This window comes from Phascolarctos cinereus, unplaced genomic scaffold, assembly GCF_003287225.1.
Source record: "Phascolarctos cinereus isolate Bilbo 61053 unplaced genomic scaffold, phaCin_HiC Scaffold_1;HRSCAF=81, whole genome shotgun sequence".
Lineage (NCBI taxonomy): Eukaryota > Metazoa > Chordata > Mammalia > Diprotodontia > Phascolarctidae > Phascolarctos > Phascolarctos cinereus.
The window spans coordinates 185,579,764-185,600,246 of NW_027555514.1; the positions used below are offsets into that span (position 1 = coordinate 185,579,764).

General features: G+C 45.2%; 1 protein-coding gene across 1 annotated transcript; it reads left to right on the plus strand.

The window, feature by feature from the left end:
* The first annotated feature begins 2,257 nt into the window (after positions 1–2,257).
* Positions 2,258–20,299, plus strand: PLEKHG6 (pleckstrin homology and RhoGEF domain containing G6). Its single transcript, XM_020994410.2, has 16 exons — positions 2,258–2,411; positions 4,388–4,591; positions 6,236–6,391; positions 8,618–8,782; positions 9,119–9,214; positions 9,515–9,565; positions 10,008–10,157; positions 11,649–11,759; positions 12,192–12,341; positions 12,554–12,691; positions 12,928–13,047; positions 13,663–13,795; positions 13,954–14,069; positions 18,439–18,593; positions 19,136–19,849; positions 20,100–20,299. The coding sequence occupies exons 2-16, from the start codon at positions 4,448–4,450 to the stop codon at positions 20,107–20,109; spliced, it is 2,409 nt and encodes an 802-aa protein (XP_020850069.1). The 5' UTR covers positions 2,258–2,411; positions 4,388–4,447; the 3' UTR covers positions 20,110–20,299.
* Positions 20,300–20,483: the final 184 nt, after the last annotated feature.

Consider the following 20,483-nt stretch of genomic DNA (forward strand, 5'->3'; position numbering starts at 1 on the left):
GTCTTCCAGACTCCTGGCCCAACCCAAACACTAGTTTTTTCCTCAGATAATCTTTCCAATTCTCAGGCACTGAAAGAACCAAAAACAAAAAAAATCAAACTTCCCTCAATCCACTCTTAAGCTAGAGAAACCAGTGCTTCCTAAATACTCCCCACCAGCATGTCCTCAATTTTCCTGTAAGCACAGCAAACATGTATCTTCCTGTACTGGTCCCCATTCTGCAGTATTCTACCAACATTTTGAACAGACTGAAGTTGGTCCCAATCAATGAGGAAAATCCAGAGCTATCTGAAGGCCTGACTTTTCCAAGGGCACAGTGCCCATTTGTTTAATACATATAACCCTCTTCACTCATTTCATAAAGGTCTAACCCCTGCAGTATCATAAGAAAAGCTAATGTTTAAATATGGCTTTAGAGGTGGCAAAGTGTTTTATATAGCCACTCATTTAAGCCTTCCAACAACCCTGTGAGGCAGACAATACAGGAATTTTTACCAAACTTTTATGGATAAACTGAAGCTTAGGTTGAGTGATTTGCCCAGGGTCACACAGTAAGCAAGTAGGTATCAAATCCAGGTCTTCCTGACTTCAAGCCTATACTCTATCCACTACTCTTTGCTGCCTTTCATAAAGTGACTAAAATACAGCCATCACTTGGGATCTGCTGTGTAGACTAGCAGGATGTTATACTCCTTCCCTCCTCACCATGTCTACTGCAACGAGTCCTATGAGCCTCAAAGGAATGCACCCAGGAAGGGTGAGTAGGGCATAGGTTACTAAGTCAGCGAATAATGAGTAAAAAGACCAATCCAAATGCAGTGAGGTTAATCAAAGAAGACTTCCTGGAGGAGTATCCTGAGCAGAATTTGGGAGGAGGCAGACAAGAAAGAGGAGGGACATCCCAAGCAGCAAATGGTCCTTCATGAAAGTTGGGGATGATCTTTGTATGTGAAGTAAGATCCCTCTCCCATATATCTTAGATCCGAGGATATTGCCTGTCCCGGCCTCAGCCTGGCACAAGGGTCTATAAGGCTCCATCCCCAGGGGCAGAGTCCAGGAACAGTGTCTGATCAAATTGCCCTCTTCTTAGCACCAGGGTGGAGGAGGCCAGCTCAGGACTCCCTCAGAGATAAGGATCACACTTTGGACTCTATAGCCAAGCAGGCCCAACTGTTAACTCTTCAGAGGCTGAGGACAAGAGAGACCCAGGTCCCATCCTCCTATCCCCATTGTTTTTACATATCCCTTTCCTATTTAGTAGATGTGCCTCTGTGTCATGGCAAGTGGGGGAAACTGGCAGAGCCAGGTAAGGGAAGTATTTTGCCCTTCCTCATGACACTGAGTTCAACCAGAATGGTGCCCTATGGTCATGGCTTTATCCTCCTTGCCTGGAGTGCCAGGTCTCCTTTCCTAGAGGACCCTGTTATACATTTATTATGGTACTTTTCACAGGGTCTGGGGTTACCCTAGAGTTACCACTGGATTGCCAGCAATGACCACACCGGAGTATCTAAGGGGCATCATCCATTTAGGAACACCCAAAGTCTAAAGGGAAATTATTTTATTGATTCAAACATAGGCCACCCTTGAATATAGATCCCATCCCTAAGGTGAAATCTTTTTGAAAGGAAAACCATATAAGTGTGCAATAAAAATTAATACACATTGGGAACCACCCTCAAGTTTTATATATGCTTGATTAAAAAAAAAAAGTCTAGCCTATATTCTGGGTCTTTTTCCTCTAGCCACCTTCCCATTTACCATGATCACCTCTAGTTATTTATCTTTGGTTTTGTCCCATGACTTTTAAGGGCTTCACTGGTTTAAAAAAAAAATAGTGGTAGTAATAGAAGTAGTGGTGGTAGTGATAATGATGCAATTACCACAGTGGTAGTTAATAATAACAATAATCTTTCATGTGGTTCCCATCTGGGCATCCTTGGGGGTGTGTATGGATGTACATTATGGATCATGAAGAAGGCAGAGGGAGATCCATGGTACTTAAGTAATTAATTTAGCCGTGCCTGGAAGAGGATCCCTTTTTAAAAGTGTACAGTAGGAATTGACAGAGGAGGAGTGGCCAACTGTTCCTTGCAAGATCTGGATGGGAGAGAAAGTAGGGAGAACACTGAGTAAATTGCAGGGTGGAAACTGAGGGAAGCCTCCCACAGAGTACATACACCGTCCCAGTTCTGCGGAGGCTGGGCGGTACGGTAGCCTAGCCCCGCCCTTTCTTCCTTCCTGGCCTCCCCGGCCTGACATCAGTTCTGCTCCCGAGGCCAGCAGGTCCTCTCTGTCCCAGCGCCTGCCGGACCAGGTATCTGGGCTGGCCTTGCTGCCTTATCCAGGGACCTGTGCATTGGAGGAAACGCCTGGAGGGGCAACAGGAGCTGGGACACCTGGGGGAACAGGTTAGAGAAGGAGGGATGGAAGAGGGGGAGTGGCAGTGAGGGTGGGGGCAGCGGCAGGTGTGGGCACCAGGAGGGGTGGTGGTGGTGAAAGACAGGGCCCAGAGGCCAAAGCCCTGGGGGGCACAAGGATGAAGGGGGGAGGGAGTGCCCCAGACAGAGGGAGCAGGTGATGGCTCTGGGGGAGGCAGGAAGGCACCGGAAAGAGAGTGCATGGAGAGGCCAGGCTGGTGCTGAGAAGAGAGGGCATGGGAGCACAGAGTCCAGGAAACAAGGAACAGAAAGGTTCAGGCTCAGAGGAGTCGAGAGACTCCAGAAGGGGGAGAAGAGTAAAAACCACAAGATAGAGATGGGGAGTGAGGGTAAGAGAGGGGAGACAATTTGGGGGCCGGGAGATCGACACTATGGAATGCTTCCAAGGGACCAAGAAGCAGATAAAAAGGGCTTGCAGACTTGAGGAAGAGGGCAAGAGCATGCAGACAGAAACAGGCATGATTCGATTCTCTGCTCCCACAATCTCCCAGCCCCACCTGCCCACTCCCACACGGATGAATCCTGTAGCACAAAGGTTCTTAATCTGGAGTTAACAGACTCCCTGGTCCATGGATGGCTTTCAGGGGCTATATTAGCTTAGATGGGAGAAAATATTACAGATTTATTTCAATGCAAAGTTGGTTTCCTTTATAATTCTATAGAGTTTATTTTATGCATTTAAGAAATGTTGTTCTGAGGATTCCATGGTCTTTATCAACTGTCAAAGGGGCCCCAGAATATATGCAAAAAAGTTACAAAGCCCTGCTCTCTCAGTGAAGGGGGGCAGAGGAGAGGAGAGGGAGACAGAGACAGAGAATCACTGGGGTTCTGACCCAGTGAATCGGGGAGATCAGGTCTTTTTTCAGGGGTGGGGGTCTGATGTGGAATAGGGCACACTCCTAAAGAGAACTTAATCTCCCACATTACCTCCCTCCTGGTATCGCCACCTTCCACTTTCCTTTGCATGTGTCTCCACTCCTCACCCCCACCCTCTCTAGTCTCCTTGCTTCCCCTTCTTTTCCCTTTCTGGGGCCTTTCACCTGAGTACTGCTACCTGGCTTTCTAAACCCAAGGGCAGAGCCAGCACTTCCAATCACCCCATAGTATTGGTCTCCCTATGGCTTTTACCTCAGGATACAGGGGCAGAAAGTATAAGATGACACCAAGGGGCTAGGGGCTAGGATCAAGGGAGGAGTATTCTATAGAGGATGGGGCCATACAAGTAGAAAGTTAGGAGACCAGTCACTGGTCCACCACTCCCCACTGAGGCTGAGGTCTTCCTCCTAAATTAGAACAGGACTGAAGGACTTTGCCTTATGTATTTGTTTTGTTACGTGTATATGTATGCATATATCTATGTATGTATTATGTATCTACATACATATGTATACATATATCTATGTATATGTTATTTACATATGCCTGTGTTCCTTTCATCCTCCTCTACCCCCCAAAGGAGGACTTTTCTATATATGTGACCTGCCCACACATACATACCTAAGTGTCCTCTATTCACCGGTGTCAACAAACACCCCCTCATGTATGTACTAGCTAGTCAGCCACAGACCACTATGATCATGCCCATCCCTTCCATGACCTGTCAAACACATACCAATCTTACCCAAGAAAAAATTTACTTTGGGCCTTAGTTCCTTGCCCCACTCCCCAGGATGTTGTTCTTTATTGCCCCCTTCTCAGGCCTTAGGGACCCCTGTTCTTGACTTGCTCTCTCTGTCTGTCTCTCTTTCTGTCTGTCTGTCTTTCTCTCTCTCTCTCTCTCTCTCTCTCTCTCTCTCTCTCTCTCTCTCTCTCTCTCTCTTTCTCTCTCTTTCTGTCTTGATCTGTCTCTCTGCATGTGTCTCATGGCTTTCACATACCCATACACACATATCTCCCACACCAAAATCTGTTATAAGACTGACCTCTTTCTCCCCCTTCTGTTGAAGCCTCAGGTGACCCTTCCCTTCTCAGCCATGCTACCTCAGAGGTGACCAAGAGCACAGGCAATGAAGGGGTTCAGTACCCCAAATGAGGGCCACCCGGTCCATGGATTGGTGGCCTCTCGAATTGAAACCTATGGAGGAAGACTCCACAGCATCCCAAACCACAGAAACCCCAAGAACCTGTATCTTCCAAGGACTGCTCAACAGGTGAGAGCCGTGGCTTCCCAATTTGGTTCCCCCTCTCCCCTCTTGCCCCCTTTCTATCTTCCAGGGGGATTGACCAGTGAGGAGGCAGAGAAATATAATCAAAGGAAGTTTCTTAGCTACTTTTTTTCTGGACAGGTGTAAACTGCTCCAGAGTGCCCTTCCCACCTTCATTTTCTACCTTTTGTATGTAGCCTCAGTTTCTTCATCTGTAAAATGGAAATACATAATATATAATATACATATTATATACATAATAACATCTACCTCACAGGGTTGTTGTGAGGATCAAATAAGATAAAAATGTAGGCTTCTGCAAACTTTAAAGAGTTTTATAAATCTTGGCTACAATTTTTTTTTCCATTTTCCTAAAGGAAGGTAAACCTCCCACTTCCATGAGTGGACTACGGTGGCGGTGGGGATGTGGGACGGGGATTATTTAGGTTCCTTATTCTTCCTCAGTCCCAGCTTCTTATCCTTCCTACTCCCTTCCCTCTGTCCTCCTTCTCTTCCTCCATTCTCTTCTCTGTTCTCTTCCTTCTCCTTTGTCCTCTTTCCCCTCCCTGACCTTTCTCTCACTCTCATTTCCCCATTCTTCTTTCTCCTCACCTTCCTTCCCTTCTTTCAGCATCTTCCCCTCATTTTTACTCTTCTTTCGTTGTCAAGAAGATATTTACATTTGTCACCATGTTTGAACCTCGCTACAATCCTGCAAGGTAGGTGCTACTATTATCCCCATTTTACAGATGTGGAAACTAAGACTTGAGGGATTTGAGTGATTTATCCACAGGCACAGTGTCTGAGGTCAGATTTTAATCCCAGTCTCTCCTGATGCCATCCCTCACTCTTTCCCACTATACCACAATGTCTCCCCAAACTCCAGCGTCCTAGAGAGTGAGGGCTTCAGGGCACCTCTTAAGGTCTCAAACTGAGGGAAGGAGAAGGGGTGTGCATATGGCCTAGGGAAGGGGTGGAGGAGAGGAGATATGATTCAGGCCATATGTAGGCAAGAGGAATGTGGCTGGACCTGCCCAAGGAAGGACAAACTTTTCCCACTCAAGGTAGGACATAGACCATAAACAGTCTCTGCACATGAACATGCATGAATGTGAACACACATATAAAGAGCAATGCACATGGGAGGTGTGAACACACATGAACAGGAAGGTGAGGTATGAATATGCAGGAGCAAGATGAGGTATGGAATGAGCACGTGAAGTTGTATGAATGTGTTATAGTTATGCCAGCACAAGGCTGTATGGAACACAATGGTGAAGCTGTACATGTGAAATGATATCACATGACAGCATGAGCCCACCTGTGTGAAGGCTGTAGGTATTATACCAGTACCTGCATGTGTACGTGTATGTGCTTGTACTTCTAGAAGAGGCAGTGATTTCTGCCCCAGGGCCTGCTCTGAATGCCAGGCCAAGCCTCTCCGGCAGCACCCTCTGTGACTCAAGGCTGGGAGGGGCCACCACACCAAACTTGTTTGAGGGGGGAAGTGGTTTAGGGAAACAGAGCCTCAATAGAGGGGCAGGAGAGGGTGTGGCCAGGAGCAAAAGTTTGGCACGTAAGAATCTTGCTACCCCTGATGAACATGCCCAGAAATGCCCCCTTCTTATTCCCTCTTCTTCTCTGTCTTAGGATTCCTCCCACCACCGACTGCAAGACCTTGTCCCCTTCACCAAGAATTCTGCCCAGTCCAGAGGCTTGTCACCACTGAGGCTGAAAGAGCCAGAGCCTGAGAAAAAACATGGCGGATATTTTGGGTCTGGCCCTTTAAACCCCCCTAAAATCAAGGTAAAGGACCCTTTCCTGAATTCTTCCTCTTTGCTGCCCTAGCAAACTCCTGCAACAGAAGAGGGAGAAAGAAAGAAAGAAAGAAAAGAAAGAAAGAAAGAAAGAAAGAAAAAAGAAAGAAAGAAAGAAAGAAAGAAAGAAAGAAAGAAAGAAAGAAAGAAAGAAAGAAAGAGAAGAAAGAAAGGAAGAAAGAAAGAAAGAAAGAAAGAAAGAAAGAAAGAAAGAAAGAAAGAAAGAAAGGGAAGGAAGAAAGGAAGAAAGAAAGAAAGAAAGAAAGAAAGAAAGAAAGAAAGAAAGAAAGAAAGAAAGAAAGAAAGAAAGAAAGAAAGAAAGAGGAAGGGAGGAAGGAAGGAAGGAAGGAAGGAAGGAAGGAAGGAAGGAAGGAAGGAAGGAAGGAAGGAAGGAAAGAGAGAAAGGAAGAAAAAAGAGAAAGGAAGAAAAAAGAGAGGGAGGAAAGAAGGAAGGGGGAGAGAAAGAAAAAGAGAGAAAGAGAGAGAAGAAAAAGAAAGGAAGGAAGGGAGAAAGAAAGAAAGAGAAAAAGAAAGAGAAAGAAAAAGAAAGGAAGGAGGAAGGAAGAAAGACAGAAAGAAAGACACACAGTGATCCAAGATATCTCCAAAGGACTCATGATGGAAAATGCTATCCACAAGCAGAAAAAGAAGTATGGAGTCTGAATGCAGATCAAAGCATATTATTTGCTCTCTCTTTTTTTTTCTTTTTTGTTTGTTTCTTCTTTCTCTTAGTTTCTCCTATTGGTTCTAATTCTTCTTTACAACACAACTAATGTGAAAATAGGTTCAATATGAATGTATATGTAGAGCCTGTATCAAATTGTACCCTGTCTTTGGGTAGAGGGAGGGGAGAGATGGGGAGAAAATTTGGAACTCAAAATTTTAAGGAAGTGAATGTTGAAAACAAAATAAATAAATTTGAGAGAGAAAAGACAGAAGGAAAGAAGAAAGAAAGAAAAGGAAGGAAGGAAGGAAGGAAGGAAGGAAGGAAGGAAGGAGGAAGGAAGGAAGGAAGGAAGGAAGGAAGGAAGGAAGGAAGGAAGGAAGGAAGGAAGGAAAGAAGAAAAAAGAAAGAAAAGAAATTATATAAGCCAAGTCATTTTATTATGAATACATATCCTAGTTCAGATAGACATTGTGCAAATATCATCTTTGACACTTTCTTGCTATGTGATATTGGGTAAGTCGCTTAACTTCTATGTATTTTAAACAAGTCACTATAATTTATCTGCTAAGTAAAGGATCATGGATTTAGTGTTGGAAAGGACCAGAGAGGTCATCTAACACAACCTCCTCATTTTACAGATGAGGTAGCCAATGCCATAATAAGATTAAACAGTTTTCAGGATTAGGCAGTAATAAGTGTCAGAGTCTGGGTCTGAACCTAGGTCCTGTGACCCCAAATCCACCATTCATAGATGGATTGCAATTTGCATCAGGAATCTACAAATTTCCTAGTACAGACTTTCAAGGGTATTGGGAAAAGAAAGAAAAGGAATCTTACACCACACATGATTATTTGTTAACCCCTGTTTTGAGAGTGGTAATGACAATAATAATAATAACTGGTGTTTATCTACCACTTTTTAATATACAGTCTCTCATAATCTAACTGCATCATCTATAAATTTTACATATATTATCTCATTTCATCTTCACCACAGCCCTGTGAGGAAGGCACTAAAGGTGCCTCTAAGGGAAAAAACTAGATAGTAGAAGAAAATAAAAGAAAGAATAACATGGTGGGAAATTGAAAAAACTCTTGGATAGGGAATCAGAAGATGTGAGTTCTAATTGTAGCTATAGTTTTGAATCTTAGTGACCCTGAACAAATCATTTTTACCTCAATGGGTCTCAGGTTCCTCTTCTGTCAAATGGACCTGTTGGATGAAATGAGATCTGATGCCCCTTCCAGCTCTGCCACCTTGATTCTATGAGGTAGAAAGAAGCAGGGTCCCTAGATGCTTTGGGATCTCTCTGTCTAAATCCATGGAAGAAGTCAATCTAGAGAGCTCCCTCTGTGCAGTCTGAACATCTGTGAGGGGGTATGAAGGATAGGGGCCCCCTCTGGCCATATTCCAGCCACCCTGCTTTAAATCTTAGAATTTGCCCCTACTCTCTCCAATGCCAAAGACTTCCCTAAGGCCTTCCATTGCTCAATTTATGTGCTCTGCCTATGGGGTCTTGCCCTGACCTTCATCTTTACATCACCCAGGAGGTGGCCAAGGCCCGACAGCTGGAGATGAGGCTGCATACATTCAGCATGTTTGGGATGCCCCGCCTGCCCCCTGAAGATCGGAGATACTGGGAGATTGGGGATGGGGGAGACAGTGGCTTGACAATCGAGAAGTCCTGGAAAGAACTGGTACCTGGACATAAGGTAAGGATGGGAACACAAAACACCTACATACTTATAGCCTTAAGACATATGCACACATGTATATGCATATACAGTCACAAACATGCACATTCATTCCTGAACACAGACCTGCATATGTACTGGTACTTGCACTCGTGGGTGCGTGCACACACACACACACACACACACACACACACACACTCTTCTAAGAAAAGTAACCCAAAGAAGCAGGATCCTGGGTGGGAGATCCTGTCTGTCCTTCCCTCCTTCCCCACCCCACCCCAACCCCACCCCAACCCCATTTCCATGTCCTTCACTCTTCTACTAAGCCAGCTCCTTGACCCCATCCATCCCCAGGAGATGAGCCGGGAGCTCTGTCACCAACAGGAGGCACTATGGGAGCTAGTGACCACTGAGCTGTCCTATATTCGAAAGCTGAAGATCATGACTGACGTAAGCTTTCCCAGGGCCCTTCCCCACCCATGTGTTTTCTCCGACTCACCAACTTTGACTAGCATCCTCTACCTTTCCTCAGCCTCCTCCCCTCCCAGCAGCGGCAAGGTCCCAGAAGGGAGGAAGATGAGTAAAGATGAGAATTGCGGAGAATATCTATATTGGGTTTATATTCCTTGACCTCAGACTGATAAGCCAAGGGGTGAGAGGATCAGAGTTACTTGATGCAAGGTAACGGGAAATGTAGAGATTCATGCTTCTGAAGTCTGTGTCTCCTTGTCCCCATCTTTCTTCGTCTAGCTCCTGGCCGCTGGTCTCCTGAATCTACAAAGAGTGGGGCTTCTGACAGAAGTGAGTATGGCACTTGGATGCAGAGCTGGGTGGGCTTGGTGGGTACAAGGTCCAGTCATGGCCTGGCATAGCCCTAAACACTGAATTCCAGTAGTGGAAATGGTTTCTCCCCTAACCATCAGTCATAGAAGGGATATATTGAGCTCCTCACCTAACCCCCTTTTCCCAGAGTTCTTCCATCCTTGACTTTCTTAGTCCCTTCTGTCCTCCACCTCCCCAGATGCAGAGAACTCTCAGGCTCTACCTGCAGCCATAACTTCTTTTATCTCCTTTCTTAACCATGCCAACCCTGGGTGATGAGAACATGAGAAGAAAAAAAAAAAAGCAGAGCTATTCATATTTCAGGCCGACTGTCTGGTTCTCATCCTACTTGTTGCCTGTTTTCATTAGGGCCTGATGCTGAAAACAGAAGCCCTGATACATCTCCATACCTTTTTTCAAGGTTCTAGTTGAGTCCTTATTTGGAAATGTACCAAACCTGATCCGCACTCATCAGAGTTTCTGGGAGGAGGTGCTAGGGCCTACCCTGGAGAAGACCCGCGTCTCAGGCCAGCCTCTGGACCCTCTCAGCCTGCAAGATGGCTTCTTGACAGTGAGCTATGGGTGGGAATGGGGGAAGGGGGTACTTTGAGATCAAGGCAGCTGCTTGAGGACTTCAAATGGTAGCTGGCATGTTGACCCGTCATGTTAGTTTTCCATCTTGAGCCACGAGTCAGATCATCAGGTGGAGTGAGACCATATGATTTAAACTATGCTATAGTCTGAAGGGGTGCAAGGGGCAGGATTCCATCTCAAACTGTCAACCCCCACTATTGTTCCATGATTCTAACTTCATTTCTTCAGGTCTTAAAGGTTTGGGGGTCTTTAGGTGCCTCATAGTAAAATGACAATACTCCTAAAAGGGATCATACCTTAAGCCCTTATCAAGAAAACCCTTTAATGGAAAACTTGAATGGACTGATGCTGAGTGAAGTGAGCAAAACCAGGAGAACATTTTACACAGTAATAGCAACATTGTCCGATAACTAACTATGATAGACTTAGCTCTTCTCAGCAATGCAAGGATCTAAAACATCTCCAAAAGTCTCATGATGGAAAGTGCTATCCACATCTAGAGAAAGAACTATGGAGTCTGAATGCAGATCGAAGCATACTATTTGCTCTTTTTTTTCTTCTGTTTTGTTTTGTTTCCTCTTTCTTGTGGTTCCTCCTATTGGTTCTAATTCTTCCTTACAACATGACTAATGTGAAAATATGTTTAATAGGAATGTATATGTAGAGCCTATATCAGATTGCATGCCATCTTGGGGAGGGAGGGGGAGAAAAATTTTAAACTCAAAAGCTTATGGAAGTGATTATTGAAAACTAAAAATTAATTAATAAAAAAAAGAAGAAAAAAGAATTAGGAGGATTCATTGAGAGCCTGCTAAGAACAAGAATAGATGATTAAAGTAGGCAAGCACCTCACATCTTTGCTTTGATGAAAGGAGAGGAGAAGCCACTGGGAGGAGACAAAAGTCCCAGAGACAGATATGCTAGGACAGAGTTTTTGCCAGAACAGGCTCTACACATCCTACCTGAGGGATGGTATAACAGCTATGGGGAAAATCAAGTCTTCTACCTACAAGAAGAGGCACCTCCTGGGCTTCCCCTGAGGTCCCACTTGCCTCCAGTGGGGAAATGGGAACCTCCTCCTCTCTCCCCACTTGATAAAAATTTCCATTTCATGATTGATGCGGAATGGACAGCAGGACCAGAGAGTTGCCAGGGACCATAGCTGGAAAGAACAGAGAGGAGATTAGGGAAATGCTAGCTTCATCTATTGCAGCAGTGAGCGGGATGACCCAAAAAGTATTCCCACAACTCTATGTACCAAGCTTGCTCGAAAGCTCCAACATGAATGGGATGCTAGAAGATGGGGCTTAGCCTAAACCATGCCTAAGGGTCTGTTTGAGGAATAAGCGATGCTATCACCACCATCCCCCACCCACCAATCTCCATAGACAATGTCTGAAATTACGATTTGATCATTTTAATTTTCTCCACCACATTCCTCTGTGCTCCCACCCACCAACACCCCAAGTTTAGCCAACGGTTCCAGCCATATATACAGTACTGTCTTCGAGTGAAGCAAACCATGGCCTATGCTCGGGAACAACAGGAAAACAACCCTCTCTTCCAGACTTATGTGCAGGTTAGTGTTAGTCGGCAGGAAGCCAAAGCGGGGGGGGGGGGGGGGGGGGGGGAGTTGGGTAGTGGGGTAGGAGAGTGTCTGCCTATTGGTAAGGATTTTTATTGGCTCCTCCAGGTGAATATTAAACAGCCATCCCTCCTCTCCAAGAAAGGCTCCTAAGGCTTTGCTAATCTTTTTTTTTTTCCTAAGGTAATTGGGGTCACGTAGCTAGTGTCAAGTATCTGAGGTCAGATTTGAACTCAGGTCCTCCTGACTCCAGGGCCAGTGCTCTATCCACTGTGCTGCCTAGCTGTCTCTCTGTTAATCTTAAGGAGCAAAGGATGAGAGTGCATTGGAGCCTCAGGCACTTGGTGGAAGTTACTCTTTTATAGTTATTATTGCCTGTATCCATGGTACTTCTTGACCCCTGATCTCTCTCTCTCTGAACCCCAGTGGTGTGAGAAACACAAAAGGTCTGGACGCCAGCAACTCAGTGACCTGCTCGTCAAACCCCATCAGCGAATCACAAAATACCCTCTGCTGCTCCAGGCTGTGCTCAAAAAGACCCCTGAGCCCCAAGCCCAAGATGTTCTCAATGCCATGGTAGGGATAAACAAAGGGCCTAGCCTTTCCAGGGAACTCCTGAGAAAAGTCTGTTTCTCCATCTATCAAATGAAGTGGTTAGTCTAGCTCTAACAGACTATGTCTTGATTCTCCAACTGTGCTATCTATGATTCTGTGTCTCTGTCACTCTTTGGGGGAGGGTTGGAAGAGCCAGAGTAGGCTGAGTGTGACAGTCTCCTTGCTGGGTCTAGATTTCTTCTGTGGAGGCTTTCTTACACCATATCAACAGTCAAGTGCGTCAGGGGGAGGATCATGACAGCTTGGCAGCTGCTGCCCAACGGATTGGGCCCTATGAAGTGCTGGAACCATCCACTGAGGAGGTAGAGAAGGTAAGAAAGCCAAATACATAGATAGACAGAGAGTTGGGAGAAAGGGAAGGAGACTGGGGTAGGGGGACAGGCAAAAGGAAGGGAAAAGGAGAAGGGGAAGGCAGCATTAGGAAATGAGAAGCATGAAATTATTCCAAATTAGGCATAGAGGAAGGGGAGAGATGACAGAGCCTTGTCTCATTGGAATTTGGGGTCAGGTACCTTATCCACTAATATTGTTTCCCTGTCCCTCCTAGAACCTGCGTCCCTTCTCCAACCTAGATCTGACCTCCCCCATGCTGGGGGTCGACCACCAACATACCCGGAAACTGCTACTAGAGGGTTCTGTTCGAATGAAGGAGGGACGAGAGGGGAAGGTGAGGGAGAGGGCAGAGACGGGGGGGGGGGGGGGGGGGGGGGGGGGGTGTTAGGGAGAGACAACAAATAAAGGAGCTGGGGGGAATAGACGTTGAAAGAATAAGAATGGGGAGAGGGCAAGAAAGATGGAGAGGCTTGGGGCATAGAAAGAAGGGATAGAAGATAGAGCAGATGAGAATGGAGGGCAGGAGAGCTGCAAAGTGGGACAGAGAGGGCTCGGGGACTTTCAAAGGCCTTTTCTATGTGCATCCCTATCTATGTTCCTGAGTCTAGCACTATGTGACATAACATTGGACTATGTGCCCATGTGACCTTAGTCATGAGACTTGGGTTTTGTTCCCTCCTTAACTCTTCTATTAACAAGTCGAGAACTTTGGGCTTATAATTTCTGGATCTCTCTTGTCCTGCTTCCTCATCAGCAAAATGTATGGATTAGATTAGACCAAGGTCTCTTCCAGCTCTAAAGGTCCCCTGTGGTCCTCTCAGCTGTGCTTACTGTCTTCTTGTGCATCTTTGCATCCGTGTACACTCTCACCCAGAGCTCCCTTAACCTGTAATCTTTCCCACCATCTTATAACAAGCTTATCACTGTCTCTCTCCCTGCCCGCTCCTAGTTGGACGTGTACCTGTTCCTATTCTCTGATGTGGTTCTGGTGACCAAACCCCAGCGCAAGGCAGACAAGGCTAAAGTCATCCGCCCGCCCCTCATGCTGGAGAAGCTTGTGTGTCAGTCACTTCGAGACCCCAGTATGTCATTCCTGCCCTGAACTCCTCCTTTTGCCTCAATCCTTCCTCCTTCCTCTCCCCAATGCCCCCTTGGCTCAATGAAGGGGGAGCAGGGAGCAGGAGAAGGAAGAAGCCTCCCCTCTGCCTTCCTGAAGTTCCTATGTTTTTCTCCACCCCAGACAGCTTCCTGATGATCTACCTTACTGAATTCCTGTGTGTCTCCAGCGCCCTTGTCTTCCATTGTCCCAGCCCAAATGAATGTGTTCATTGGCAAGAGAAGATACAGGAGGCCCAGGTACTCTGTGGGTGCAGCCTGGAGAAGAGTTGGGGCAAGGCATAAGGAGAGACCTACTGGGGCTGAGAAACAGAGCGAGGGAAAAGGAGAACGAGAGACAGAGAGACACACTACCTCACGGAGAGAGGTTAGACGGGTTAATGGCTATAACTAGTTTCTGGACCCCCTGGGGTGCTGGCTCCTCTGGATGAGGAGACGTGGTTTGCTCACTGATGCATGAAGTAGGATGGAGAAGAGTCACCAATTAAATAAAACACAGGCTGTAATCTTTGTCCTCAAAGAGTGTATAATCTAGTGGCTCTGAGACAGAACTTACATACTTCAGACAATTAAGTACTGAACTTCATGGCATGAATACACTAGACATTTCTGAGAAAGAAAAGATAAGTGTGAGCTGGGGTAGTCAAAGAGGCTTATAGAATCATCAATTTGTGGTGACAGAAAAGATCTTAGTGATCCAGTCCAACTCTGTAATTTTACAGATGAGGAAACTGAAGCACCAAGAGGTGATATAATTTTATGATTTTTATATTTGTATGCATGTTGTATCAATATATTTATGATATAATTTTATATGCACTTTAACATGTGCAAAGCACTTTACAGATATTATCTCATTTTATCCTCACAACGACTCTACGAGGTAGGTGCTAATATTATTCCCATTTTACAGATGAGGACACTGAAGAAGATAGAGGTTAAGTGATCTCCCTAGGGTTACACAAGTAGAAAGTGCCTGAAACCACATTTTAATTTAGATCTTCCTGACTCTAGCTAGGTCCAGCACTTAGCTGGCAGCCTTCTCTGATAACCATATTGTCTACCTGCAAGTCCAAGGTTCTTTCTATCATTCCACAATCACAGGATTTAGAGCTGGAATGTCAGTTATTGTTCAGTCATTTTTCAGTTGTGTCTGACTCTGGCAAAGATACTGGAGTAGTTTGTCATTTCCTTCTCTGGCTGATTTTACAGATAAGGAAACTAAGGCAAACAGGATGAAGTGGACTTGCCAGGGTCACACAACTAGGAAGTGTCTGAGGCCAGATTTGAACTCAGAAAGATGACTCCAGGCCCAGTGCTCTATCCACTATGCCATCTAGCTGCCCATATTAGGGCTGGAAAGGGCCTTAGAAATCATCTTGTCCTGTTCTCTTCTGGCTTCATGGAAGAGGGTGAGATTTGAATTGGGCCTTGAAGGTTGAGTAGAATTTAGATTAGGGGATAGCAGCCCAGGCAGCAGAAACGGTGTGAGTAAAGGCAGTGTATGAAAGAGAGGAAGGACACCAGCCTGTCTAGAGGGGAGGTCACATAACAGGGAACTGTGGGAAAGAATGATTAGGTAGATAGCCTGGGGACAGGTAATGGAAGGCTTGAAAAGAATTTAGACTTGTAAGCATCGGTAGAAAACAAAGAGACATTGTAGATTCCTGAGAAGGGGAGTGATACAATTAAATCTATGTTTGAGAGATTTGCCAAGCAACTGCATACATTAGGTGGATCGGAGGGGAGGGAGACCTGGAGTGGCAGAGAGGTCAGTTATTAAAGGACTGATCCAGCCATGAAGCAATGATGACCTGGACCTCAGTGGTAACGGGGAGAACAGAGGAAAATGCAAACCTAACAGATTTCAAAGGAAGAACATAAAAGAGAAAGAACTGATAAGATAGGTTCCAAGGTTTCTTACCTAGGCTAGATATTGACAGATATGGAATTATTGGACAGGGATATGAGAAAATTGTATTTAATAAGTAATTATTGAATTAGGACCAAGGCTTTTCCCCTTTTCTACTTCATCATTCCGAAATCAGCCCCTATAGGTTGTTACTCAGGCAGCCTTTGAAGTGCAGGGCTAACACTGACTGGGAGAACTCAGATCGGTTCAAAAGGTAGAATTAGGTAAATGGATGGATTCTGGCCCGTTGTGTTTGGGAATATATGGATCTGGGAATATATGGATTCTCCCTTTTGTCAAACACGTGATATGAATACAGTTAATTCTCTTTGACCAAAACTGACTGATCAGTCATGTACAGCTGACCCTCATTAGAATAGGTCCACCTCTCATTATAATATTCATTCTCTCAATTGTTAACCAATTAGAGTTAATTTCCACTCTCAGGAACATTCACTCATCCGAGGGCACATAAGCATTGAATGAGTTCCATGAGGGGTCTTCGGTCTAAGAGAGACAGCCAAATGACCATCCTTTTATTAATAATATCCTAGCATTATTAATAAAATGATTGCCCAGAAACTATGTCTCTCAAACTTTTTATATGTTACAGATACCTATTTTTGGAAAGAAGATAGAATTTGGGGCCCAGAAATGTAGGTACATACCATACTGGCAAGTGAAAGAAGAGAGTCAACAAGAGATATTTAGATATACCAATAAGGAATGAAGATGTAAATGAGGGAATTATTCAATATTTCAGTGTGCCCAGCATTAATTAATCAGCCAGATGCTGCTACTAAATGTACAAGACATTCTGGTTAGGTGCTAGAGATAGAATGATGAAAAATGATTGTCTCTTCTCTCAAAGATCTTATGAGTTAATCAAGAAGTGGGATACAACATGTGTACAAACAAATAAGTCTATTGTTATATTTAAGGGTTGTATCAAATGCCAATGTATCACATAGACATTGTATCAAAGAATCATGGTACAATATGATTATTTGCGGGCCTTAACTAGATGGGCTTTAACTAAGGTGGTGACCATTTCAGAACTTCAAGGAGGCACAGGGACAGTATCCCTGACCCATATTTTCAGCCCCACTGCATGCCATTGTATAATAATATTTAGTTTCTCCTTCGTCCACCCTCCTGACCCCTAGCCCAAGTATGGCTACAAAGTCCTATTTCTGTACTTTACCGAGGACGGTAGCCATGTGAGTGGAGAGGATGGGACTGGCAGGGAGAGATATTTTTGGAAACTGAATGAACAGGACTTGGAAGAGGACTGAATGTAAAGAAGGAGAAAGAGTTAAAGATAATTCAAAGATTTTGGTGCCCAAATGACCCAAAAAGAGGAAGTCTGGAATTTATTAGAAAGTGGATTGTTTTGGAAATGTTGAGTTTGAGATACTTGTGGAATATCTATATGAAGAGATATCCCAAGGGTCTGTGGCAGATCACAACAGCACAGAATGTTGAGTTGGAAGGGGCTACAAGGGCCATTTAGTCCAAGACGTTAAGGAAGTGATTGGGGCTGGACATAAAGATTTGGGAATTATCTGCATAAGAGAAAACAACTGAAGCGATAGGAATGGATATTTGGCAAGGGAAAGAAGAGAGAGAAGAGAGAGAAGGACAGACACTTAGGAGGTGGGAGAAAGAGTGACACAGTAAATAAGACTGAGGAATGGTCAACTTGGTAGAAGCAGAATCAAGAGAGAATAGTGCTACAGAAGACAAGAGTGTTAAATGCTGAAAAAAGGCCAAAACTGAGAAAGACCAGTAAGCAATTAAGAAGCCATTGGTGATCATGGGGATGGCTAGCATTTACATAGAGCTTTAAAATTTTCATAGCACTTTACAAATACTATCTCATTTTGTCCCTACAATAACCCTCAGAGGTAGGAGTTATTAATATCCCCATTTTATAGATGAGGATATTGAGGGGGACAGCAGTTAAGCGACTTGCCCACAGACACATAGCTAGTAAGAAGAATCTGAGGCTGAATTTGCACTCAGGTCTGCCTACCTCCAGGTCCAGTGCTCTATCTATTGGGCCACGGAGACAGTATTGAGTAGAACGGTGAGATTATAAGACAGATTGCAAGGGGCTGAAAAATAGGTGGTAGAGACATAGAGACAAATTACTCTTTCTAATAGTTTAGCAATGAAGGGTGGGAAAAATATACGACAAGAACTGGAGTGTTTTTTCAGTGTAAATAGGTGTCTTTTTTTTTTAAGCATGAGGAGTCAGTCGCTCATTTAAAGGTAAATACGGAAGTTAAGCTTACCTAGAGTGGATGGGAGAGGGAGAAGGAGGATGAGAGAATAAAAGTAGAGAGGAGATAGAAAACAGGAAACTATTTCTCCTTCTGGCATTCCCAGGCAACAAGTGGATCTCCCAAACCCAAATCATCCCCCAGGAGCCTCGTTGGTGGGAGGGTATTCTATCTCAAAAAACAACCTGCATATTCAGAACATAACACCCCAAACCCCATTCAATTATGGGAGGGATTTCCAGAAGGAGGGTGTCTTCTTTCAAGCAGAAGGGAGCCTATTGTTCAAAGGAGGGTCTGGCAAAGGAAAACTATCACTGGTCTTGTGGAGGGAGGTGTTTTTTGTGGTCCTGCTGCCAACTTAAGATCCCTTCTTCGGCTCTGAATTTGTCTATTTTGCCTTTCACTCAAACAGGCCACCCTGCAGAAATTAAAGACAGAGGAATATGTACATCAGAAGAGGGAGCTCCTGGCCTTATATAGGGACATCGAGTCGCCCAGCACCAGGCCTCCGACCCCCTCTCCTGACGGCTCTCAGAGCAGTGTAGAAGACCACAATCTGGAGAGAAGGTAGATGCAATTATCCACATCCCCAACCAACTGAGTTATAGGAAGGGGGACCACAAGGGTAAGACAGATCATTCAGAGGGAATGGAATGGGTCTGGAGTATTTGGAGCCCAGGCTAGCTAGACTAAGTGATGGGTAACTGCATTAGACATTAATTCAAGAGCACTAGACAGGCCTAGGGGGTTAGTAAGCTGGGGAAGTAAGAACAGCACTGGGTAATCACGACAAAGACAACAATTATAAGTTCTCACACCTTCAGGGTATAGAAGAATGTGTTTGTGCAGTCATAGAATTGTGCTGCTAGAAGAAACCTTAAATTCCCATATTCTATAGATAGGAAAGCAGGCTTAAAGTGATCTGCTCCAGGTAACACAGGATTACTCATTCCCAAACTAGCACTTTTTCTCTCTCACCACAGTGCTGGAGAGGAAAGGAATCTCTCTTTAGAGAGATTCTCTTCTCGGAGAAGTGGGAGATCACTTCTAGCTGAAGCAAAAACTTTCGAGACAAAATTTGACTCAGTTCTTGTTCTCCTACATAACAGATCTTCAGAGTTTTCAACCATTGTCCCTCAGCTGGTGGTCACAGAAGACAGAGAAGACTCTTCTCTCGGCCTGGATGACGGTTCTGACAGTGGCTATGGCACAATACCCGGCTCCCTCCATGGGTCCCAATCCCCACTGACCCGGAGACGCTGGCCTGCCCTCCGCCAGGACCCCCGACTCACCCTCTCCACCCTGGACCTCCGAGACATCCCTCGAAGACTCCAGTCTTCCAGTCCCCATGCCCCTCAAAGACAGAGTGCCCCTGACCTCCCTGAGGAGGATATTATCCAGAGAGGGAATAGCCTTCCACGGAGGGAGCCCCCATCCTGGTCTGAGAAAGAAGAGGAGGAAGAAGGATCCTCGACAGGAGGGGATGTAGTAATGGAGACTCTGCACCGAGCTAGGCTTCGGGGACAGCTACCTCCTTCACCATCTCAGGTAGACTCAGCAGGAGAGAGCCCCTGGGACTCCTCAGGGGAAGATGAGGAGGAAAGTCCTCTGTTTGTGGTACCCAAACGCTATTCCACATCGTACTCCCTACGGGCAGAAATGCTCCAGGAGATACGGGAGGACCTGGCCAACCAGAGGATTGATGGAGTCACAGAGACAGTGAGAGAACCCAGGGACAGTCAGCCCCGGAAGCTGACGGTAGTCGAACTACAAAGGATGCGTGGGTCTCAAATCATACAGCTAGATACCCCATTAACCACATCGTAAGTACTGCCTGGAAAGAGAGTATGAAGGAAGGCTTGGGAGGGGGTGTATAAAGAACAGTAGTGGGGAAGGGTAATACGGAGGGTGAAAAGCTCGATAAAAAGGTTGGCCAAAGGGAGGGAAGGGGCACCCTAGCCAGAATCTTCACTACTAACTAATCCCTGTTCACTCTTTGACCCCTTCCCATGCATTTGAAACATTAGAGTGCTACTGATGCTCCCCTCACCCCTTTTCTCTATCTCTTTCCAGGGAGGTATAGCCTCACTCAGGACATCTAAGATTTCTCCTAGAGGACATCTGATCCAAGGACTATTGGTCACCCACCCACCTCAGCCCAAAGCCAGACCCAGGCATCCACCTGCTCCATGAAAGTTTGGGATCAAGATTGTAAATTTCTGTATCATAAACACTCTTTAAGTTCAAATAAAATTCTGTATAGAAAATAGTGACTGGAGTGGCTGGGTGTGAAGTGAAAAGTAGTTGTTGTGGTGAAACCAGAAGAGGGCAGTACAAGCCTGGACAACATATTTAACTCTTTCACAACAGAAACTAGGAAACATTGCTCCCAATCTTCTTCCTCCTCAGGGTCTTCCAGTTCTGCCTCCATTCTCACACCTGCTGGTCCAAATTACA

Excerpts from the sequence above, each read along its gene's own strand:
- PLEKHG6 (XM_020994410.2), top strand. The coding sequence starts at position 4,448 with ATGAAGGGGTTCAGTACCCCAAATGAGGGCCACCCGGTCCATGGATTG. Across the intron at positions 12,692-12,927 it reads CCACTGAGGAGGTAGAGAAG|AACCTGCGTCCCTTCTCCAA; the intron begins GTAAGAAAGCCA and ends TGTCCCTCCTAG. Across the intron at positions 14,070-18,438 it reads AGAAGATACAGGAGGCCCAG|GCCACCCTGCAGAAATTAAA; the intron begins GTACTCTGTGGG and ends TCACTCAAACAG.